Here is a 22921-nt window from a genome sequence, read left to right on the forward strand (position 1 = left end):
AGAGCCAGGTCTCTCCGGAACGCCCTGTCATCTCATCTCACATTCCGCATGAGCGTCAGGCCATCGGGCAGGAGAGGTGGCGTGGCCACAGTCGGCTGGGTCAGCTCTGAGCATCACGCATTCAGCTGCGATTGCACTGGCTTCCCTGGTGACCTGACAAGCGACGGCGTTCGGCAAATTAGTACAAGCTTTCCACCTCCAAAGGGGGATACAAGGCTGCCAAGATGGCTCAGCAGGTGCAGGTACTTGATGCCAGGGCTGACAACCTGGGTTTTATCCCTGGGACCCACGTGGTGGAACCCACAAGTTATACACTAAGTAAATGCCAGGATAATGCCCCTAGAGCTGCTGGGAGAGCAGAAGAGTCTTGCAGGGTCTTGGCAAGGCCTTGGTGCTGAGGACACGCCCCGTGTGCTTGGTTTGCTCTGTGTTGTGTGGTTCCTGGGTTATCTTTACTGTCGTACAATACTGTGTGGTAAAACCCACTGTGGCGACAACAGGATTCTCAGAAGTGTAGAAGCTGCGATTGCTCTGTTTTATTTTTGCGCCCTTCTCCGCCCCAAGCCATTCGATTGTAGTTGGTGTCTGCAAGGCCGGCTCTGTGTCATGTTGAAGCTGTTGAGTAAGCTGGCTATCCACCGGTAACTGTGAGGCAGCAGCTGGCCTTTAATAGCGGTGTTTGGCTTTTGGTTCTGCCTTGTGCCTGCAGCATTGCCCTGCGATGCCTCCCAGGGGCGTCCCATGCTGCACGCTCTGTAACCATGTTACCTGCATGGAATAAACAGCCAGCTCCTGTTGAAATAAACCCTCTTTGCACGCAGCCTCCTCAATGTGCTAAAACAGTGGCCCCGGGGCATCTGTGCAGAGTGTAACTCCACAATTAGCTGGCCTCACAGCTCGACAGCGTGCAGATTGAGTTCCCACCACGTGGCAGTCACAAGGGTCCTCAGAGCACACCTACCTCACTGCAGAGACACCCCTGGGCCCTCAGAGTCCTTCAGGCCCGGACAGTAGGTGAACACAGTCTTATTTCATTCAGTCTGGATAAATGAGCTGCCTCCTCTCAAAGCTTCAGCTGTGCCTTAAAGAATTCACGCTAAGCGTCCAGGCAGTAAAACTTAACTGTGCTTCAGAAGCTTTGCACAGACTTGTTCTGTTGTAAGTCACCTGGTCGTTTTAGTGTTAGGGAGCAGTTTTTGTAGTATTGGCCTTGTGGTGTTATTAAAGACATTGTCTTCTTGGAAATCACACTCGGAAAAACCGCATTGCCTCTTATTTTCTTTGAGGGCAAATCTTCTACCTCATACCTGTATTCATCAGAGCTGAACTCTTCAGAAAGGAATTAATTTAATGCCAGAGAGAATTTTCACAATCTTTGATTCAGTCAATAGACAGTGTGTGTGTGTGTGTGTGTGTGTGTGTGTGTGTGTGTGTGTGTGTGTGTGTATGTGTGTGTGTTTATACATATGCTTGTGTGTATATATGAATGCATGCTCAAGTATTGAGGGTCATGAGTGTTAGGTGTTAGGTGTACGTGTGTTAGGTGTAGGTGTGCGTGTGTTAGGTGTGGGTGTGCATGTGTTAGGTGTGGGTGTACATGTGTGAGCATGTGGAAGCCCAAGGTCAGCATCAGGTGTCCTCCACTGCCTGCTCACTGGAGCAGGGTCCCTCATTGAACCCACACCTGGTCCTGCTGTCTCACTCTGAGGATCTGCGTCTCCCGCCTCCCACTTGCTGGGGTTGCAGGTGGCTTTCACATGGGATCTGGGACCTGCACTCCTGTCCTCATGCTGTGTCCATGCACTGTGACCACTGAGCCATCATTGCCCAGGCCCTGTCAACAGTCAGTCACCTCAGCTTCTGGACTCGGTAGTCCCGCCATGCACTCTGCACCCTTGCAGCAACAGAGCCTGACATTTCTGTGGGTTTGTCCCTTTTCTGGTGGTCTAACACACTGAGTCTTCTGGAAGCTGTTAGCAGTGTCCCCAGCCCCTGCCACTGGCAGGTTTCACATGTAACTCATGTCACCTGGAGGCCATTTCTCTTGTGTATCTGTGTGCGAAATTTCCCTCTCTGTTTTTAAATTTTAGGGATAGGAATTTTAATTGTAAAAGGAGGGATGAGCCGTCGTAAGAGTCCAAACAATGTAGAGATAATCAGTAAAACTACCCCCCCCCACCCCGCAACCCCTACGTCCCCACACTCCCCGACACCCCCACATACCCCACACCCTGTACATCTCCACACACACACACACCCCACATCCCCCACACCCCCCATGCCCTCCACACCCTCTACACACACACACACACACACTTGTGGCATTTGGACTGTGACATTGTTCTGTCTCTCTTCCTTGCAGTCACTACTGCCTCTGTCATGGACATGGACAACTGTTCTCTGTATTTCCTTCAATATCATGGGCTCCTTCACTGACACTCCGGCCAGCAGCTGTACGGGTCGCTTGCAGTCAGTGCTGTTCTGAGCGCCCATCGTAACGTCCTTCAGGCCAGGGCTTCCTGGTAGATCCAGTCTCTGATCAAAATGTGCAATGCCCCCAATTTTCCATCCTCCCCCCCCCCCCCAATGACTGCGGCTTCTGAGTCTTCTTAGCATTGTTATTTATGGGTGAAATTCAGCTTAGAAAACTTCAATTTGGAATTTTTGGGGCTGTAGCATTAGGAAGGAGCCACACAAACTCAAAACATACAAACTTCAAGGCATTAAATTTGATAATGTGAAAAAAATAGATGATCTTAATAGAAAACTATAAATTACCAAACTTGGCATCCAAGTAAGTAAATATCAAACTCCAGCCGTGCACATTTGGAGGCCAGAGGGCTGCTCTGTGGAGTTGACGCTCTCCGAGTGCAGACCGTGGGGCTTGGGGCATGCGTGTTCCCACAGAGTCCTCTCACGGGCCGCCACCAGTGGTTGTGACTAAGAAAGTTCTAGTGTTTACTTGTCAAAACCACAGCTGCTCTGGCTGCTTCCTGCCTTCCCACTCCCCAGTCACAGAAAACACGACTATTTTCTGTCCTAAGACACCTTGGGAAGGTGATCTCTAAGAAGGAAGTCATGTGAGACATCAAGAGGGCAGACAGGGTGACTGTGAGGTGAGAAAACAGCATAGACCCTAAGAACTGCTCCCGCTGCTTGGTCTAGCTCAGCCCTGCTTCCTACAGGTGGCAATGTGCCAGGAATAGCGCCACCTACTGGGGACTAAGTGCTCAACACAGGAGCCCTTGGGGGCCAATCCAGTGGGGCACTTTGCATATTATTATTATTATTATTATTATTATTATTATTATTATTATTATTATTATTATTAATTTATTCACTTTACACCCTGGTCAGTAGCCTCCATCCCTCCTCTCCTCCCACTCCCATCTTCCCTCCCTCTCTCTCCACCCTCCCTCTCTATTTCTCAGAAAAGGGGAGCCTCCCTTCCCACCCACCCCAGCTCACCAAGTTGCATCAGGACCCAACAGGTCCTCAGCCCCTGTGGCCTGGCAAGGCAGTCCCACCAGCGGGAAGTGATCATGTCAGGATCCCCCGACTCAGCTACCACACTCTGCATCTCAAGTGATGATGTAGAAATGTTGCCGTGTGGTTTACAAATGAATCCTAGATACTAAATAAACAAACGACCCCTGTGTTAATCTGACGATCTGGACTATAAAGCCATGGAAAGACTCCCAGCTCGTCTTTGTAAAGTGATAGTGAGTGTCAGAATCCACTTGGAAACATCTCACAGCTGACAGGCATTTTCACTTAGGATGCAGATAAGAAAAATTTTAAAAGAACATCTAACCAGACAGAGTACTGAAAGACCAGCATCAACAGGGATCCAAGGTTTAACTCAAGAGCCCAAGAGAAACTCCAGCCCATGAGCGTGAGTCAGCATTTTGTAGAAATGAGAGAGTAGAAATAAGGTCGTAGTCGATGCTGAAGGCTCAGTAGCCAATCTTAATTTTCGTTAAAAAAGCAAAACAAAACATTTTTAATCTGTTTTATATCTGTGGGTGGTTTGCCTGCGTGTTTGTCTGTGCATGTCCGGGAGGCACCCTCTCCTCTGACACATAGCTCCTGCAGCCTGTGGGTGAGGCTAGGGACACTTTCCCATGTGTCCCAGCACCCGAGGCCTCGTAGACACCGCTGCAACGCTGCATTGTAAGGACCACGCCACCTGGGTTGTGTGTATGTGCTGTTGTGTTGTGTGTCATTCCCCAGACCCTATTCACATTCTTCCCTAAGAATCCAGAGCTAAGGGTAAACCAGGAAGTCCCCAGAGCAACGCATTCCTGAGTCCTGCTGTTGTGGTGACATGTCGGTGAGGACTCACTAAGGACGGCAGGTTTCCATACTTCAAGGGGTGACGCTGAAGTCCGCTAGCCATCTGGAGCTACACGCCTCAGGCCTGCATGGTGAGAGGCTCCAGTTTGGGACTCTTGCTGAGAACCCCTTGAATTATGTCTGTATACCCATTGCACAAATAATACCACCTGAATAGCAACACCTGAATCACCTGTGGACCCCCACGTGCCTTGCCTTGCTCCCGCCTCTCCTCACGGCACACTCAGCCCAGCCAGGATGCCTCCTCTCAGATCCTCAGAAGCACCAAGCATACTGCCATGTCTTTTTTTTTCTTTTCCCATAACATTTTTATTAAAGTTTGAAAGACTTGCACTACAAACACAAGTTGCCACCCAGATTCGGGAAGGAAGGAATTTCCAGATTTTTCCATTTCTTCTTTATTCTTTCTAGTTTGGGTGTGTTCCAAAGTGACGTCATGAGCTTTTGATCTTGGTGTGGAAACCTTGAAAGTGTTTCTTCCAGCATCCATGTGGCTCCTGCCTCACTCTCTGGCCAGCTGTTCGGAACCTTGGCTGACGGTGCCACGCAGCTGCCTGCTGTGACATCATGTGCCCACTCTAACCGCCCCGTGCCCCCTGTGCCCTCAACACTGGGACCCTCCTGACAATAATTATGACACTGTGACAGTTCAGTTATTTTGGCTCACAGTTTGAGGGTAGAGTCATGACAGGGAAGGACACAGTCACAGGTATGGGAGACAGCTGGTCACACTGTACCCACAGTCAGAGGGCGATGGGTGCCCTTTTGTTCACCCAGAAACAGCCTAGGGGACTGTGCTGCCCACCTGCAGGGTGCACCCCCCCTGGAGACGCCCTCACAGGCAGGCCCAGAAGTCTGTTTCAGATGAACCACCACCCCGCTCGCAGGGTGCCCCACACTCTAGAGCTGTGTCCCCCTCACATGGGTGCTCAGTGTGTGGTAGTTGGTCGGAGGATCCTGGCCTGTCCAGTCCCCACTGCTCCTTCCGGGGAAACTTGTCTTTCTCTGTCCTTACTGTGTCTGCAAGGCTCGAAGGCTGTCACATCTGGACAAATCCCATCCCTTTCTTCCCACCCTTTCTTCCTGGTAATGAGTTTTAGGGCTGTGAGCAAATTGCACTCTCTCTTCTTTCTGCTTCCCTGTTTGGACTCTGTCCTTCCCGTTCCTCCCAGCATGCCTCACTTCCTCTCCAGGCTGTGCTTCTGACGAATACAGGACTGAGTTCTGCAGCCTCCTCGTTCCTTTCTTGTGCTGTTGTAAGCCTGGGTGGAGCCAATGAGCGCTCTGTTGCAGGTGTCTTTCTGTGAAGTGTTCGAAGGACTAATAGAAGCCAGCAGTCATTTCGAGAAGGGATAGCAGATGACAAATCAGTTGACAGGCAGCTTAGTAGAAGAGTGTGTCACCCAGAGGAGAGGGCAGTGGGCCCTAGGACTGGAGAGTTCACTGTGTGTGTGGCTGAGGATTTCGACAAATACTTCTAAAGTAGGGGAAAAAAATAAAACCGGTAAATCCAGGTTTTTATGTGAAAGCTTGCTATTATTAAATGTTATGAGTTAATGTTTGATCTTTAAAGTGACTGTTGACACCGCATCCCCAAAGCTTCCACCCTTCTGTGTTAAGGACCTTTCAAAGGGGTTGTGTCTCCACAGCACTCTGCAGCCTGCGCCAACTCTGAAGGGCGGGGGGGTGTGGATCTGCTCAGGGCAAGTCAGGACCCATCTGTGCGCCACCTGTGCCTCCCCACTCGCCTCTGGGATGCTTTCTAAGGCTGTGCTGTGTAGACTTAGACTCATATCAGTAAGGGGAGCGGCAGGTCATTGTCCCTCTAAATCCTCGTATCTAAGGCTGGGATGTGCTGGGGTGGCTGCCCAGAGGCACCCCTCACTCTGCGGAGACGGAGCAGCATCGTGGCTGTCGGCTCCCACCACTACCCTGCTCAGTGGTGCTCTGTGCTGCCGGGTGGGCAGGTGTGCGGCACGGAAGCCGGCCGCAGGAATGGCGCCCTTGAGTGGAGCCCTGTAAAAGATGCCCCGACGCTGCAGAGATCTGTCTCCAGGCGCCGTTAGCAACATCAAAGGGACAGGAAACACTGCAACGAAGTGATTATTTTTGTTATTTCTTTGTTCATGTATTTTTCCCTCTGGAACTAAGTATCCCCAAATAATTTTTTTTTTTGACAAAGCACCGCGGTAGGTAATGTTTTAAAAGCAGAATACACAATGAGAAAGATTTTTGAAATATATTTTGTTGGATGTGCTGATTAAAGAGAAACGTAGCACACCACAACTGTGGTTTTAAATTACTTTAAAACAGTTCTTAAAATTCAAGTGTGTGTTTCTTTAGAATTGTATCCAGGCTGCGTGTGTGTGTCTGCTTATATCTCATCTTTGCACGAAGGATTCAAGGGGGCTGGTAAGAACGCTTCCAAGGAGCTAGGTCGACTGAGGGAAACAGGATGCCAAATGGGCGTACTTGAAGTATAATGACAACCATGTTTATCTTACGTTCAAATTTAACTGGATGTGGTTGAATCTATGAAGTTAGGAGGCAGTAAACAATGATAAACCAGCGAAGTTTCTACAAAGAATCAGCCATTTGCAATAGTAGGTGTCAGTTGTCAAGGCGACAGACCGGGCAGCACTTGGGAGATGGGTCTCCGCACATGCCTGTGGGGTCATTAGGGTTACATTAAGGGAGGTGGGGAGACTGCCCCGTGTGGGTGGCGCCACTCCCTGGCTGGGATCCTGGGCCGTGTAAGTGGAGGAGGGAGCTGAGCGGCTGTGTGCATCTCTCTCTGCCTCCAGATCGGGAGTGTTTGTGAGCAGCTGCTTCAAGCTCTGGTGCTCTGACCGACTGCACCCCTGAGCTGTGAGTCAGACCAAGCCTTTCTCCTAGAGTCTTTATCTTGACAATAATGGAGCCAGGCTAGAAGTCAGCAATAAAAGATAACAGGAAAAAAAATAACATCTAAAATGCAAATGCACTTAAAATAATTCACAGGTCAAAGATGAAGTCTCAAAAGGAGTCTTAATACATAGAATTGAATGAAAATGAAGATATATCAAAATTTGTAGGATGTACTTGAAAGCATCATTTAAAGAAAAATTTATAATACCAAAAATTTAAATTATAAAAAAGGAGAAGCCCAGCAGGCATGGTGGCTCAGTGTGTGACCACGCTCTCTGGAGGCGGAGGCAGAGGATGTGGTTGAGGCTGGCCTGGGATTACGCCAGGCTGGGGTTACGCAGTGAGGACGCTATGCAGAGTCAGCAGAGCATCAGCTGCCAGGCATTCAGGGCTCAGTCTCCAGTGCTGCCAAGCAAACAAAAATTAACAAGCGAAGGAAGGGAAGGAGGAATTAAAATTACCTGGGAGTAAGAAGGGGGATCCTCAGGCAGAGTGGGGGGTGGGGGGTGGGGGGCAGGGGGGTAGGGGGATGGGGGGCAGGGGGGTAGGGGGTAGGGGGGTAGGGGGTAGGGGGGTGAGACCGCAGGCAGGGGAGGATGATGAATAAGAGCAAAATACAATGACATGTATGTATGAAAATGCCACACAAAACCATATGTGCTACTTTAGGAAATAAGTATAAAGTTAACTCAAAGCAATTAAAAAGAGAAAGAACAATAAAATAAAATAAAATAAAAACTAACTCTTAGGAGGAAACATTGAAAGCTGACAAGAAACTAACAAAGACTAGAGACACAGAAATAACTGGCATGGGATGGAATGGGAGGCCTGGGCACAGCCCCTGAGAGCAGCCTGGGGGTGCTCCGAGCAGCATGAAGAAATTGACCCATTCTTTCATAACAAGAAAACTTCAACCAAGATGAACATTGAATTGTTCTAGAACCATTAAAGAAATTAAATTTCTAATTTCTCTCAACATAGATAATTTCACCAGAATATTCTACCAAGCAGAGAAGAGTGAGCAACAGTTTTACAGGATTCCTTGCAGAAAATAAAAGGGGGAAAAGTATTTCCCAACACGTTTACTGAGGATGGGGTCAGTCTGATGTTGGCATCAATAAGAGATCAGAAAAGCAAAACACTGAAACACACGTACGTGTACACACACGCACACACACACATATGTACACACACACACACACACACACATATATGTACACACACACACACACACACACACACACACACACACACACACACAGAGACCACCACTAACCAGGCCACAGACCGGTATATCTCGTGACCGTAGATTCGTAGTCCTCTGTGTAGCATTTGTGAGTTGAGCGCACCTGCTTGCAGCAGGACACAGTGGGATTCCCTCCAGATGTGTGAGGTTTGTTGAGCAAATGCCAGTTGATATATGGTACCACGTACAGGGTGTTATGAAGAAGTTGGATGTTGCCGTGAGTCAACACAGAAAAAGCAGTTGGCAGAGTCTCACATTAGCTTCTGATAAAAATTCTCATCAAACTAGGATTAGTTGGGAAGCCTTCCCAAGCTGATAAAATGTCTATGAAAACTCTGCAGCCAACAGCATATTTAATAGCGGGTGGCTCAACCCCACTTCTCTAAGATTCGGACAGAGTCCCGGTGTCCGCTGCCACTCTTCGGTGACGAGGAGCAGGAGGGGAGAGAAGAGACGCACGCTCGCGTGCACGCGCTCAGGGGCCCAGCCCTGCGTGGAGGTGGCTGTGTCGACCGAGCTCAGAGTCCAGTCAGGCCATGCAGGCAGAATGAAGAAGAAACAGTCAAACTCATCACAACCCGGAGCCACAAATCTTTTGTGCTAATTATACCTGAAAATCCATGTTTAAAAAAATCCTATGTAAACCAACAATGAGTGTGCAGAAACTTAAATTTAACAATATAATGCTGTGTAAAAGTGCTCCAGAGAGAATGAAGCACAGCACGGGGCGTGTGCAGAGCCCTGCAGAACTCTGCGGGCAGGAGACGGCAAACGGCGTAAACAGGCCGAGAGTCACGTCGCATGAGAGTCACCACAGTAAAAACATCAGCTCTACCCGCAAGGCGCACAGGCAGCACGCGGTTCCTGAAGGAAGTCGGCGGCTTCTGGAGACAGGCAAGCAGTTATCCTAAAACAGCTGAAGTAACGTTGAAAGAGAACGCCATGGCAGGGACATTGTCCCTGGTGTATGAAGAGGACAGTGTGTGGCTGGCGGTGGGCTGGACACCTGGATGGACCCGGCTGAATAGAGAATGCAGAAAGTTGGCCACGTGAACAGGTCCAGATGAGTTTTACAAAGATTTGCATTTTAAAGTTATCTGTACGTGTGCATGTCTGTGTGTGGGTGTGTGTGTAAGTAGGGGCCGACAGAAGCCAGAGTCACTGGGCCTCCAGGGCTGGAGTTGCAGGTGGTGGGAGCCACACCTGTTGCAGGTGCGGGTGCTAGAAAGCAAACTGGGTCCTCTGCAGGAGCAGTAGGTGCGCTTAGCCTTTGAACCCTGGCTCTGGCTCTGCCCTTCCGGATTTGTTTGTTTGTTTAATCTTTATATACATTATATCCCAATTGCCAACTGCAGTTGTCCCTCCCTCCACTACTGCCAGTCCTCCCACCCTGTCTCTCCCCCAGATCCACTCCTCCTCAGGTTCCCTTTAGGGAGAGAGAGAGAGAGAGAGAGAGAGAGAGAGAGAGAGAGAGAGAGAGAGAGAGAGAGAGAGAGAGAGAGAGACAGAGACAGAGACAGAGACAGAGACAGAGACAGAGACAGAGACAGAGACAGAGACAGAGACAGAGACAGAGACAGAGACAGAGACAGAGACAGAGACAGAGACAGAGACAGAGACAGAGACAGAGACAGACAGACAGAGAGAGAGAGAGACAGAGAGAGAGAGACAGAGAGAGAGACAGAGACAGAGAGAGAGACAGAGAGAGAGAGAGAGAGACAGAGAGAGAGAGAGACAGAGAGACAGAGAGAGACAGAGACAGAGAGAGAGACAGAGAGAGAGAGAGAGAGACAGAGAGAGAGAGAGAGAGAGAGAGAGAGAGAGAGAGAGAGAGACAGAGAGAGAGAGAGAGAGAGAGAGAGAGAGAGAGAGAGGGAGAGAGAGAGAGAAGAGCAGGCCTCCAGGAATATCAACTGATCATGGCATAACAAGGTATAAGACTAGACACACACCTCCTGGCGTCAAGGCTGGACGAAGCCACCCAGCAGGAGGAAATAGGCCCCAAGAGCAGGCAAAGAGTCAAGGTCTCCCCCCCTCCCACTGTTAGGGGCCCCACAAGAACACCAAGCTACTCGTATACGCAGAGGAGCTAGCACAGTCCCACGGGGACTCTGCGATTGCCGCTTCTGTCTCTGTGAGCCCCTAGGAGCCCTGCTTAGTTGATTCTGTGGTTTGTGTTCTCATGGTGTCCAGAGCCCTCTGGCTCCTCGAATCCTTTCTCCCCTCTTCTTCAGTGTTCCCCTGACTTTGCCTAGTGTTTGGCCGTGGGATCTCTGCCATCTGCTCCTCTCAGTTGCTGTACAATGCCTCTCTCATGATAACTGGGCTAGGCTCCAATCTACGAGTACAGTAAATATCGCTAGGAATCCTTTCTTTGACTTTTTTTTTTTTTTTCTATTCTGGGTCTCTGGGCTGACTGGCCTCTGCTTCCTGGTCATCCATGTAGTGTATGGGCTCCCTCTTGTGGCATGGACATCAAGTTAGACCAGCCATTGGTTGGCCACTCCCACCTTTACCCCAGCACATTCTGCAGACGGGACAAATTGGCAATCAGAGATTTTGTGGCTGAGCTGATGTCCCAGTTGTAGTGCATAGAGCCTTGCATGGCTATACAAGGTAGCCGGTGCAGGCTCTGCATCCCTCAATTACTAGGAGACTTTATTAGGTCACCCTCGTAGATTTCAGGGAGCACTAGTTATGCATAACTCCCTAAGTGCCCCCAATTCCAGCCATCTTTCCCTCCAGCCCCCTCTCCAATGCCTGAACCTCCTGTCCCATCCTACCCCACCCCCAAGTCCACCCCCAAAACCTACCCATCTCCCCTTCCCAGGGAGGTAACACACCCCCACCCTCTGAGCCTCTCCGGGTCTGTGGACTGTAGTGATTGTCCTTTACGTAACAGCTAATGTCCACTTATAAGTGAGTACGTGGCAGGCTTGGCTTTCTGGGTCTGGGTTACCTCAGTCAGGATGGTTCTTTCTAGTTTCAGCCATTCGCCTGCAAGTTTCATGTCCCTTTTTGTACCGGCTGAGTGATAAAGCACTGTGCCTTATTATTTAGTGTAAGTATACCACATTTTCCTCGTCCGCTCTTCAGGTGAGGGACCGCTATGTTGTTTCTAGTTCCTGGCTGTTATGAATACAGCTGCTGTGAGCGTGGTGGAGCAAGTGTCCTTGTGGTAGGATGGGGTGTCCTTTGGGTATATGGCCAAGAGTGGCGTAGTTGAGTCTTGAGGTAGATCCATTCCCAGCTTGCTGGGCAACCTCCATGTTGGTTTGCATAATGGCTACACATTTCCAGTCCCACCAGCAGTGGGGAAATGCCCCATCGCTCCACCTCCTCGCCAGCCTGTGCTGTCACCTGTGCTACTGAGCTTAGATTCTGACAGGTGGAAGGTAGAATCTCAGTTTTGATTTGTATTTCCCTGATGGCTAAGGATTTTGGACACTTCTTTAAGTGCTTCTCAGCCATTAGAGATTCCTCTGTCAAGAATTCTGTTTTAGGCTGGGCGTGGTGGCGCAAGCCTTTAATCCCAGCACTCGGGAGGCAAAGGCAGGCTGTGAGACCAGCCTGGTCTACAAAGTGAATCCAGAACAGCCAAAGCTACACAGAGAAACCCTGTCTTGAAAAACCCAAAAAAAAAAAAAAAAAAAAAAAAAGAATTCTGTTTTAGATATGTATGTACCCCATTTTTAATGGGGTTATTTGATGTCTAGTTTATTGAGTTCTTTATATATTTTGGATATTAGTTAGCTCTCTATCGGATGTAGAGTTGGTGAAAATCTTTTCCCTTTCATTTGGCTGCCATCTGTCCTACTGATGGCGTCCTTAGCTTTACAGAAGCTTTTCCGTTTTCATGAGGTCCCATTTATTCATTGTTGAGCTTAGTATCTGTGCTATCAGTGTTCTGTTCAGGAAGTTGTCTCTTGTCTCCTGTGCCAATGCATGGAAACTCATTCTACACACACACACACACACACACACACACACACACACACACACATACACACACACACATACATACACACACACATACACATACACACACACACATACATACAACACACACACACACACACACACACACACACACACACACACACACACACACGCTCGCACACACACGTAACTTATTGGAACGACTTACAGGCTGCAGCCCAACAATGGAAATTCCAGGTGTCTAGTAGTTGCTCAGCCCCACAGTGTCTCGGCTGGTCTTCTGTATGAGCTGGGATCCCACAGAAGTCGGCTCCAGTGGATGTGCTGGCAAGGAGAAGGCGGGCAGGCAAAGAGTGAGCGAACAGTCCCTTCCTCCATTGCCCTTCTACAGGCTCGAGCAGGAGGCGTGGCCCAGATTTAAGGTGTGCCTCAAGATCTGCGTTAAAGGCACATGCCATCCTACCTCACAGGTGTGGCCTCCACTCCTGGATTGTAGGTCATTCCAGATACAGTCAAGCCACACGAAAGCAGCTGTCCCAGCTAGGCTGAGTGCATCTGGCTTCACGTCGAGGTCTTTGGTCCACTTGGACTTGGCTTTTGAGGAGGGTGGTAGATGGGGATTTATTCGCATCCTTCCACGGCCAGCATCCAGTTACACCAGCTCCGTTTGCTGAAATGCTTTCCCTTTTCCATTGTGTGTTTCTGCTTCTTTATCAAAAATAGGTGAACCATAGGTGTGTGGATTTACATTTGGGTCTTTGATCGAATTCCATTGATCAACCTGTTTTTATGCCAATACCATGCAGTTTTTATAACTATAGCTCTCTAGTGCAGCTTGAGATCAAGGAAGGTGAGACCCCCAGAAGTCCTTTATTGTACAGGATGGTTTGGCTATGATGCTGCACGTTTTGTTTTTCCACGTGAAGCTGAGTACTGATCTTTCAAGGTCTGTAAAGAATCGTGTTAGAGCTTTGATGGGGATTTCCTTGAATCTGTAAATTGCTTCTGGTAGGATGGCCATTTTTACTATGTTAATCCTACCAATCCCCCCTGAGCACTGGGGGGGATTTCTTTCCCAACCCATTTGTCATTTGTGTATAGGAGAACCACTGTGTTTTGGTTTGTTTTTAAGTTAATCTTGTACCCAGCCACCTCACTAAAGGCATTTGCCAGCTATCGGAGTTTCCTGGGGGAGTTTTTGGGGTCGCTTGCATCTACTATCTTATCATCTGCAAATAACAATACTTTGGCATCTTTCTTTCCAGTTTGTGCCCCCTTGATCTCCTTCAGTTGTCTTCTTGCTCTAGCTGGAACTTCAAGTGCTGTATCAAATAGATACAGAAAGAGTGGACAGCCTTGTCTTGTACCTGGTTTTAGTGGGGTTGCTTCAAGTTTCTCTCTGTTTAATTTGATGTTGGCCATTGGCTTGCCATGTGTATGTGGCTTTCATTGTGTTTAGGTTTGTGGCTTGTATCCTGATCTCTCTACGACGTTTATTATGAAGGGATGTTGGATTTTGTGAGAGGCTTTTTTAGCATCTAATGAGATTATCATGTGTGGTTTTCTTTTTCTTTCAGATTATTTACATGATGGATTAAATTGATGGATTTTTTTTTTTTTTTTATGTTGAATCATCCCTGTATCCCTGGGATGAAGCCTACTTGATCATGGTAGATGATGTTTTTGATGTGTTCTTGGATTTGGTTTGCAAGTATTTTACTGAGGGTTTTTTGTTTGTTTGTTTTTTGTTTTTGCATCTACCTTCATGAGGAAATTGGTCTATAATTATCTTTCTTTGTTGAATCTTTGTGTGGTTTTGAGTATCAGGGTGAATATAGCCTCATAAAATTACTTTGGTAGTGATCCTTCTGTTTCTATTTTTTGGAATAGTTTGAGAAGTATTGGCATTACCTCATCTTTGAAAGTCTGGCAGAATTCTGCACTAAATCCATCTGGCCCTGGGATTTTTTGTTTGTTTGTTTGGTTGGTTGGTTGGGAGACTTTTAATAACTGCATTTATTTCCTTAGAGGTCATTCAAATTATTTATCTGATCTTGATTTAACTTTGGTAAGTGACGTATCTATCGAGAAAATTATCCTTTTTTTTTTTTTTTTAGATTCTCCAATTTTGTGGAATATAGATTTCTGAAGTAAGACCTACTAATTCTTTGGATTTCCTCAATGTCTATTGTTATGTCTCCCTTTTTGATTTTGTTAATTTGGATACTCTCCCTCTTTTAGTCAGTTGTGGCTAAGGGTGGGTCTATCTTGTTGACTTCCTCACACAGCCAACTCTCTTTTTCATCAATTCGCTCTATTGTTCTCTTTGTTTCTATTCTTATTATTTCCTGCCTTCTACTCCCCTTGGGCATGTTTGCTTGTCTTTGTTTTAGCGTTTTCAGGTGTACTGTTAGTTAGTGAGCGCTACAGTTTCTTTATGTAGTGCTATGAGCTTTCCTCTGAGCACCGCTTTCATGGGGTCCCCTAAGTGTGGGTGTGTTGTGCATTCATTCTCGCTGAATTCTAGGGCGTCTTTAATTTCTTTCTTATTTCTGCCTTGACCCAGCTGTTCGCTCAGTAGAGCGTTGTTCAGTTTCCATGAGTTACAAGCTTCCTGTTGAGTCTGTTCTCGGGGAGTCCCAGCTTAACTTTTGGTGGTCTGAAAGGATGCAGGGGGTCATTTCAATTGCATTGTGTCTGTTGAGACTTAGTTGTGACATATGGTCAGTGTTGGGGAAAGTTCCCTGAAGGGCTGAGAAGAAGAGGGTGTATTCTTCTGTGTTTGGGAGAAATGTTCTGTAAGTATCTGTTAGGTCCATTGTTTCATAATGTCTGTTAGCTCCAGTGTTTCTGTGTTTAGCTTTTCTCTAGGTGACCTGTCCACTGCTGCGAGCGGGGCATCGAAGTCTCCCATTATCGATCTGTGAGAGTCACTATGTGGCGTAAGCTTTAGCGATGTCTCTTTTTACAAACATGGGTACCCTCGTGTTTGCAGGCATAGAGGTTAAGAATGAAAAGATCATCTTGGTGGATTTTTCCTTTGAGTATGAAGTGTCCTTCCCATGTCTCTTGATTTACTTTTCAGTCTATTTTGTTAGATATTGGAATAGCTACACCAGCTTGTTTCTTAGGTCCATTTTCTTGGAAAATCTTTTTCCAATCCTTCACTCTGATATGTCTTTCTTGGAAAATGAGGTGTATTTTTTGTGTGCAAAGGAGGATGGATCCTATTTTCACATCCATTCTGCTAGCCTGTGTGGTTTCTTAGCTAGGGAATTGAGTCTATTGATATTCAGATGTAACAGTGACTGATGGTTGTTAATTTCTGTTATTTTATTGTTGTTGGTGGTAGTAGTAGTAGTGTGTGTGTGTGTGTGTGTGTGTATATACATATGTATGTCTGTGTCTGTATGTGTCTGTGTCTATGTGTCTCTGTGTGTGTGTACATGTGTATGTCTGTGTCTGTGTGTGTCTATGTCTATGTGTCTCTGTGTGTGTGTACATGTGTATGTCTGTGTATGTCTGTGTCTGTGTGTCTCTATGTGTGTGTGTGTGTCTGTGTTTGTATGTGTACCTCTGTGTGTGTGTGTGTGTGTTTCTTTGATTTTGCTACTGTGAGATTACTTATTGCCTATATCTTCTTGGGTGTAGTAAACCTCCTTGGGTTGAAAGTTTCCTTCTAGTACCTTCTGTAGGGATAGATATATGAATAGATATCGTTTGAACTTGGCTTTGTCATGGAATATCTTGTTTTCTCCATCTATTGTGATTCGTAGTGTTGCTGGGTATGGTGGTCAAGGCTGGAGTCTGGGTATAGTGGTCAGGGCTGGAGTCTGTGGTCCTTTTGAGTCTGCCCTGCTGGCTCTTAAAGTCTCTGCTGAGAAGTCAGGTGTGATTCTAATCAGTCTGCCTTTTTATGTTATTTGCTCTTTTTGTCTTGCAGATTCTAGTATTCTTTCTTTGTTGAATATTCAGTTTTGATTATTATGTGGCAGGGACTGGGGTTTACTTTCTTTCCTGGTCCAATCTATTTGGTGTTCTGTAGGCTTCTTGTATGCTTATAGGCATCTCTTTCTTTAGGTTATGAGAATTTTCTTCTATGATTTTGTTGAAAATATTTTCTGGGAGGCTGGTAAAGTGGCTCAGCAGTTCAGTTCCCAGCAACCACATGGTGGCTCACAACCGTCTATATTGGGGTCTGATGCCCTCTTCTGGCCTGCAGGTGCACACACAGATAGAGTACTCCTAGACATAAAATAAGTAAATCTTTAAAAAAAATTTTTTTTCTGCGCCCTTGAACTGGGATTCTTCTTCTTCCTTTAGTTCTGTTATTTGTAGGTTTGGTCTTTTCAGTGTCCCAGATTTTTCTGGATGTTTTGTGTGAGGAACTTCTTAGATTAACATTTTCTTCAACCAATGTATCTTCTATATTACCTTCTATGCCCAAGATTCTCTCTTCCATCTCCTGTATTTTGTTGGTGATGCTTATATCTGTCATTCCTGTTCTCTTACCTAGGCTTTCCATCTCCATGATTCCTGTGTGTGTGTGTGTGCGCGTGCGTGTGTATGTGTGTGTGTGTATGTGTGTGTATGTGTGTGTGTATGTGTGTGCATGTGTGTGTGCATGTGTGTGCGCATGTGTGTGCGCGTGTGTGTGCGCGCGCGCGCGCGTGTGTGTGTGTGTGTGTGTGTGTGTTTCTGTGTGTGTGTGTGATTATTGTTTCTACTCTCATTTTCAGGTCTTGAATAGTTTTAGTCATTTCCTTCATTTCCTCTGACTTTCTTTGTATTTTCCTAGATTTCCTTAAGGGATTTAGTCATTTTCTCTTTAAGGACCTCTGTCATCTTCATAAAGTTGGCGTTAAGGTCTTTTTCTTGTGCTCTGCCTTTGTTGGGATATTCAAGGTTTACTGTGGTACGATGGCTGGACTCTGCTGGTGATGAACTGCATACGGCTGCTGTGGGTTGTGTTTTTATGCTGGTGACGAACTGCATATGGCTGCTGTGGATTTGATTATGTTCTATGTTGGCCTTTAGCATCTGGGTTTGGAGTGGTTATCGGTCTAGGTGCCAATTTCTGCATTTGACTCTGTTGAATGGGTGTTTTGCTCCTTGGTTTCTGTTTCCTCTCTGGTCAGTATGGCCTGGACTTCCTGTGGTCTCTGGTAGATTGGGGAATCTCCACTCCATTTGTAGGCTGGGGCACGGCAACTCGGAGGGCATTGAATTGGGAATAGGGTATTGGGGATCTGAGATGGTGAGAGAGTGGAGGAGTCTGGCAGGCGGGCAGCCTACCTGTGCTTCTCCGAGTTTGACCTCCCAGATTATTTTTAACTCATGCATTTTCAGGAACAGTGATGGAGCAACAGGATGTTCAGTGGGGTGGGAATAGAGGCCTCAGAAGAAACAAAATCCTCTTTCTAAGCCTCACATCTAATATGCAAGTCAACCCCAAGTTAAGTGAAATTTAAGTATAAAATATAAAACTATAATAAATTTAGAATAAAATATTGGACAAAATGTTTAGGACTGAAGGTCTGGCCAAGAAGCTTTAGATTTGATACCAAAGCACTGTTCCTAGGAATAGAAAACCCATTCAATGAATTTCATCAAAATTATTTTATTTTATTTTTTCTGTGAAAGACTTTGTGAAGTTGACAGGAAGGGCATGTTCACACAGAGAGGAAATACTTGGGAAATATAGACCCAGACAGAGGGAGCTGTCCCAGGAATATTTAAGGAATAAGTGAAGTGAGGAAGAGGAGGCTGGGCCACACCACACACACTGGAGCTGGGGCTGTGGGGGCTGCTGCTGCTGAGAGCCACTTACATGGTTCCCTAAAGATAACCCCGAGTCCCCGTGCACAGCCTGGCAGCTGTGCTGGGCTCCCCAGAGAGTGAGCACTGGTGTTTGTTTTTAGAATGTGTAAAGCTATTCACAAGAGTTTCATAGCTTCAAATCAGCAGCAGGGCGTGTTTTCTTTAATGAGTGTAAACACTGGTGAATGTACCATGTGGAATATTACTCAGCAGTAGAAAGAGAGAGGTTATCAGCTAAGTATTGGAGCACAGAATCGCTCCACAAAAGCAGCAGCTTCTCCTACCACAGTGAGCTTGCAGAGACGACGGTGAGCAAAGTGCCTGCTCATAATGCTCTTAAAGGAATAACACGTCTTGCTGTCTTTTATGTAGCAGAGGTTTCTGAAACAGTCACTACTAAGTATGTGTCTAAAGAGCTACACAGGGCCACATCTGTGACCTAGCATGCGGAAGGCTGAGGCCAGCCTGGGCTACACATCTGTGACCCCAGCATGCAGAAGGCTGAGGCCAGCCTGGGCTATACATCTGTGACCCCAGCATGCGGAAGGCTGAGGCCAGCCTGGGCTACACATCTGTGACCCCAGCATGCAGAAGGCTGAGGCCAACCTGGGCTACACATCTGTGACCCCAGCATGTGGAAGGCTGAGGCCAGCCTGGGCTACACATCTGTGACCCCAGCATGCAGAAGGCTGAGGCCAACCTGGGCTACACATCTGTGACCCCAGCATGCAGAAGGCTGAGGCCAACCTGGGCTACACATCTGTGACCCCAGCATGTGGAAGGCTGAGGCCAGCCTGGGCTACACATCTGACCCAGCATGCAGGAGGCTGAGGCTAGCCTGGACTACACATCTGTGACCCCAGCATGCAGAAGGCTGAGGCCAACCTGGGCTACACATCTGTGACCTAGCATGCAGAAGGCTGAGGCTAGCCTGGGCTACACATCTGTGACCCCAGCATGTAAGAGGCTGAGGCTAGCCTGGGCTACACATCTGTGACCCCAGCATGTAAGAGGCTGAGGCTAGCCTGGGCTACACATCTGTGACCCCAGCATGTAAGAGGCTGAGGCTAGCCTGGGCTACACATCTGACCCAGCATGCAGGAGGCTGAGGCTAGCCTGGGCTACACATCTGTGACCCCAGCATGCAGAAGGCTGAGGCCAGCCTGGGCTACACATCTGTGACTCAGCATGCAGGAGGCTGAGGCTAGCCTGGGCTACACATCTGTGACCCCAGCATGTAAGAGGCTGAGGCTAGCCTGGGCTACACATCTGTGACCCCAGCATGTAAGAGGCTGAGGCTAGCCTGGGCTACACATCTGTAACCCCAGCATGCAGGAGGATGAGGCCAGCCTAGGCTACCCAGTGAGAGCCTGTCTCAAGAAAGAAAGCAAAGAGGATGAGGAAGGAGGCATCTGAAAACCAAGGCTGTTAATGCGTGGTTGACACAGCACACTATAAATACATTAGAATGTGTGTGTTGGCTACACATATAAGGTCTATCCCAATGGCCACTCTCTACTGTGCATTGTAGGAAAGAGAACAGGTGCCTGGATCTGGTGTGACCAGCCCTAATTAAAGCACTGTGTGTGCAAATGGTGTGGTCTCTAGAACTCCAGGTTCCCACTGTGGAGGCAGTGTGGGCTGGACTTGAGCAGCAGGTCACACCTGGCAGAACTTACGCAGCCCTCTTGTCCACTTCCAGCTTCCCAGTGAGGACCCTGAGATCTCCGAGGCTTCGTCCAAGTGCCTGTCCATCCTAGTGCAGCTGTACGGAGGCGAAAACCCCGACAGCCTGTCTCCAGAAAACCTGGCGACCTTTGCCCATCTCCTGGTGGCCAAGGAGGACCCGAAAGACCAGAAGCTTCTGCTGAGGATCCTCAGGAGGATGGTGAGTCACCTAGGGCCATGGCCTCTCCGGCACCCACCAGTCACCCAGGGCCATGGCCTCCCCGGCACCCACACTTTGCAGGGACCTTGTCTCAGATTTCCAGAAGCGTTCATGTGTGGCATGGGCCCCTAGTTGCCTCTGTGTGCAGTCATATGTGGCTGACATCAGTCATGGTCTGTGTTGGCACGGGATATAGTCTGTGTGGGTTACATTGCTTCTATGGGCCATCTGAGAAGTGTAAGAGACACCATTCTTTTAATAAGAGGAAGGGAGGGAGGGAGAAGGGGAGAGAGGTTGAGATCCTCTGGCTGTAGTAATGCTCACTAGGAATTTAACATTGGCCTGATCCCTTCGCACCTCTGCACACGTATTCTTCTGCCAACCGCCCCAGTTTATAAGTTAAGTGACTTTTTTATAGCCTAAGATGCTGCCCAGTGTGTTATGTTTGAGCCTGGAGGGGACTGCACAATTTGTCCTTCCCACGTTTTTAAAGAGCATAGGGTGGGCTTTGTCATGCTGAGTGACCCTCGTTTCTGGTTTGCATTGATATTCCCTCCCCCACATTTGCTAGTCACCAAAAACAAGATGGTCCCTCCCAGCCAACGGCCTCCTGAGGCTCATACAGACCCCACCCACTGCTGGGATGTTAACCTTGATTTCCTGACTTAATTATATTTTAATGTTGTGGTGGCTGGAAACTGTCGATTCTTCTGCCCAGCATTTGTTCTAAGGGGAAATGCTCCCCTCTGTCCAGTCTGTTTTCATTTTACTTTCCCTGCTTTTTACAACAAGAATTCAGTTTGTATCTATTTAAATCAGCGGTTCTCAGCCTTCCTGCTGCTGTGACCCCAAGTCCAGTTCCTCATGTTGTGGTTACCCCAACCACAAAATCGTTTCCGTTGCTACCTCACAACTGTAATTTTGTTACAGATCATAATGTAAATATCTGATATGCAGGATATCTGATATACAACCCCTGTTGGCCGCCGTATGTAAAAGTATCCTTGATGGCCGCCATATGTAGAGGTATCCTTGATGGTCGCCGTATGTAGAGGTATCCTTGATGGCCGCCATATGTAGAGGTATCCTTGATGGCCGCCGTATGTAGAGGTATCCTTGATGGCCGCCGTATGTAGAGGTATCCTTGATGGCCGCCGTATGTAGAGGTATCCTTGATGGTCGCCGTATGTAGAGGTATCCTTGATGGCCGCCATATGTAGAGGTATCCTTGATGGTCGCCGTATGTAGAGATATCCTTGATGGCCGCCATATGTAGAGGTATCCTTGATGGCCGCCATGTGTAAATGTGTTTTTTTTTTCTCCTGATTTAATTACTCTCTTGGAGTCTTACTGCCTCTGTCTGTTAAGTTAGGCCTAGTCCTGGAATCTTCTAGCCTCTGTACAGTCTTGTTCAGACCTAGAACGCTTTCGGCCTCTGAGACTTACTCTTGAATAAGCTCATCCTTTCTGTTTCTGAATTCTCACTGGCTGCTTCAACTTGGCTGTTTCATACTCCTCTCCAAGCTGACTGATTCAAACTGCCTTCTCTCAGCTTCTGAGTGAATTGCTCTGCTTGGCCTCACACTAACTTTGGCGACATGTTCTAATCTTCTGGCTCATTCTCATTCTCTGGCTCCTTCTGTCTTCACCTGTGTCTAGCTTGTTCCTCTTCAACTTGTCTTTGTAAAACTCTCCCAGTAAAACCGCCTCTGAATTAAACTGCCGGGAACTCACCTACACTGCTCTGCCTCTGTACTCACCAACTCATCCCCACTGCCTGAGCAGCGCTGACTAGAACTCAGAGATCCACCTGCCTCTGTCTGCTGAGTGCTGGAATTAAATATGTGCACCACCATGGCTGGACCTAAGCTTTTCTTTACCTGAAACTTGCTCTATACCAGGCTGGCCTGGAACTCAGAGATCTGCTTGTCTCTGTCTCCTGAGATTAAAGGTGTGTCTGTATTTCAGCCAGAGTAGCCGTGTTGCTGGACTAAAGTTTCTCTATATCTTCCCCTTTTTTGTTTAAGCTAAAAATTGTATATAATTTAACTATTTCAACAGAAACAATTATCAATCCCATAAACTAAACAGTCCAAATGTCCTTGTGAAGATGGAATGGTGCAGTGACCCTTCATAACTGCTGTCCTGATCATCTGTCCCTCAGCAAATGTCCAAGTCAGCGTCCGGTTTTCCAGTCTGCTGGTCCTCAGCTGGGTAGGCTGTCTCCATGCAGGGGGATCTGCCTTCTGCATCTCTTCCCTGAGTCACACCTCTCATGTGGAAGCTTTTCTTACTTGGATTGGCTCTTTCTCAATTTGGATGGAACCCATGGTCTGTCATCACCGGTGGAAACGCAGACAGAACCTCCTCCCCTGCATAGCACATCCCCTGGTTTCCATTCTGAGGCCAACACATCTTTAAAACATACAGACTGAGGCCAGGCGTGGTGGCGCACGCCTTTAATTCCAGCACTCAGGAGGCAGAGGCAGGTGGATCGCTGTGAGTTCGAGGCCAGCCTGGTCTACAAAGCGAGTCTAGGACAGCCAAGGCTACACAGAGAAACCCTGTCTCGAAAAACAAAACATATATATATATACACACACACATATATATACATACACACAGACTGATCTAATTCAGCACTTCTTTTTCTACAATCCACTGTCTTTCAGCTAATCTTATTCCCCCTTTCTGTTTATCAAGGTACGATTAGATCTTTATGAATCCACACATAAACTAGACATTTAAGCGCTCAAATTACACGC

The 22921-nt window shown here is 47.5% G+C and overlaps 1 protein-coding gene across 4 annotated transcripts in view; it reads left to right on the forward strand.

The window, feature by feature from the left end:
• Nucleotides 1-22921, forward strand: part of ULK4 (unc-51 like kinase 4) — a 293347-nt gene that overhangs the window by 192184 nt on the left and 78242 nt on the right. For 3 of the 4 annotated variants that reach the window (XM_084753195.1, XM_084753197.1, XM_084753196.1), the window contains exon 35: nucleotides 19971-20156. In XM_084753195.1, coding sequence (XP_084609321.1) covers nucleotides 19971-20156 — 186 coding nt within the window. Of the gene's footprint in view, nucleotides 1-19970; nucleotides 20157-22921 lie in introns of those variants that run through there. The other variant, XM_084753198.1, reaches the window with a different exon arrangement.

Source organism: Acomys minous (genome assembly GCF_964271855.1).
Source record: "Acomys minous genome assembly, chromosome: 13".
In the NCBI taxonomy this organism is placed as follows: domain Eukaryota; kingdom Metazoa; phylum Chordata; class Mammalia; order Rodentia; family Muridae; genus Acomys; species Acomys minous.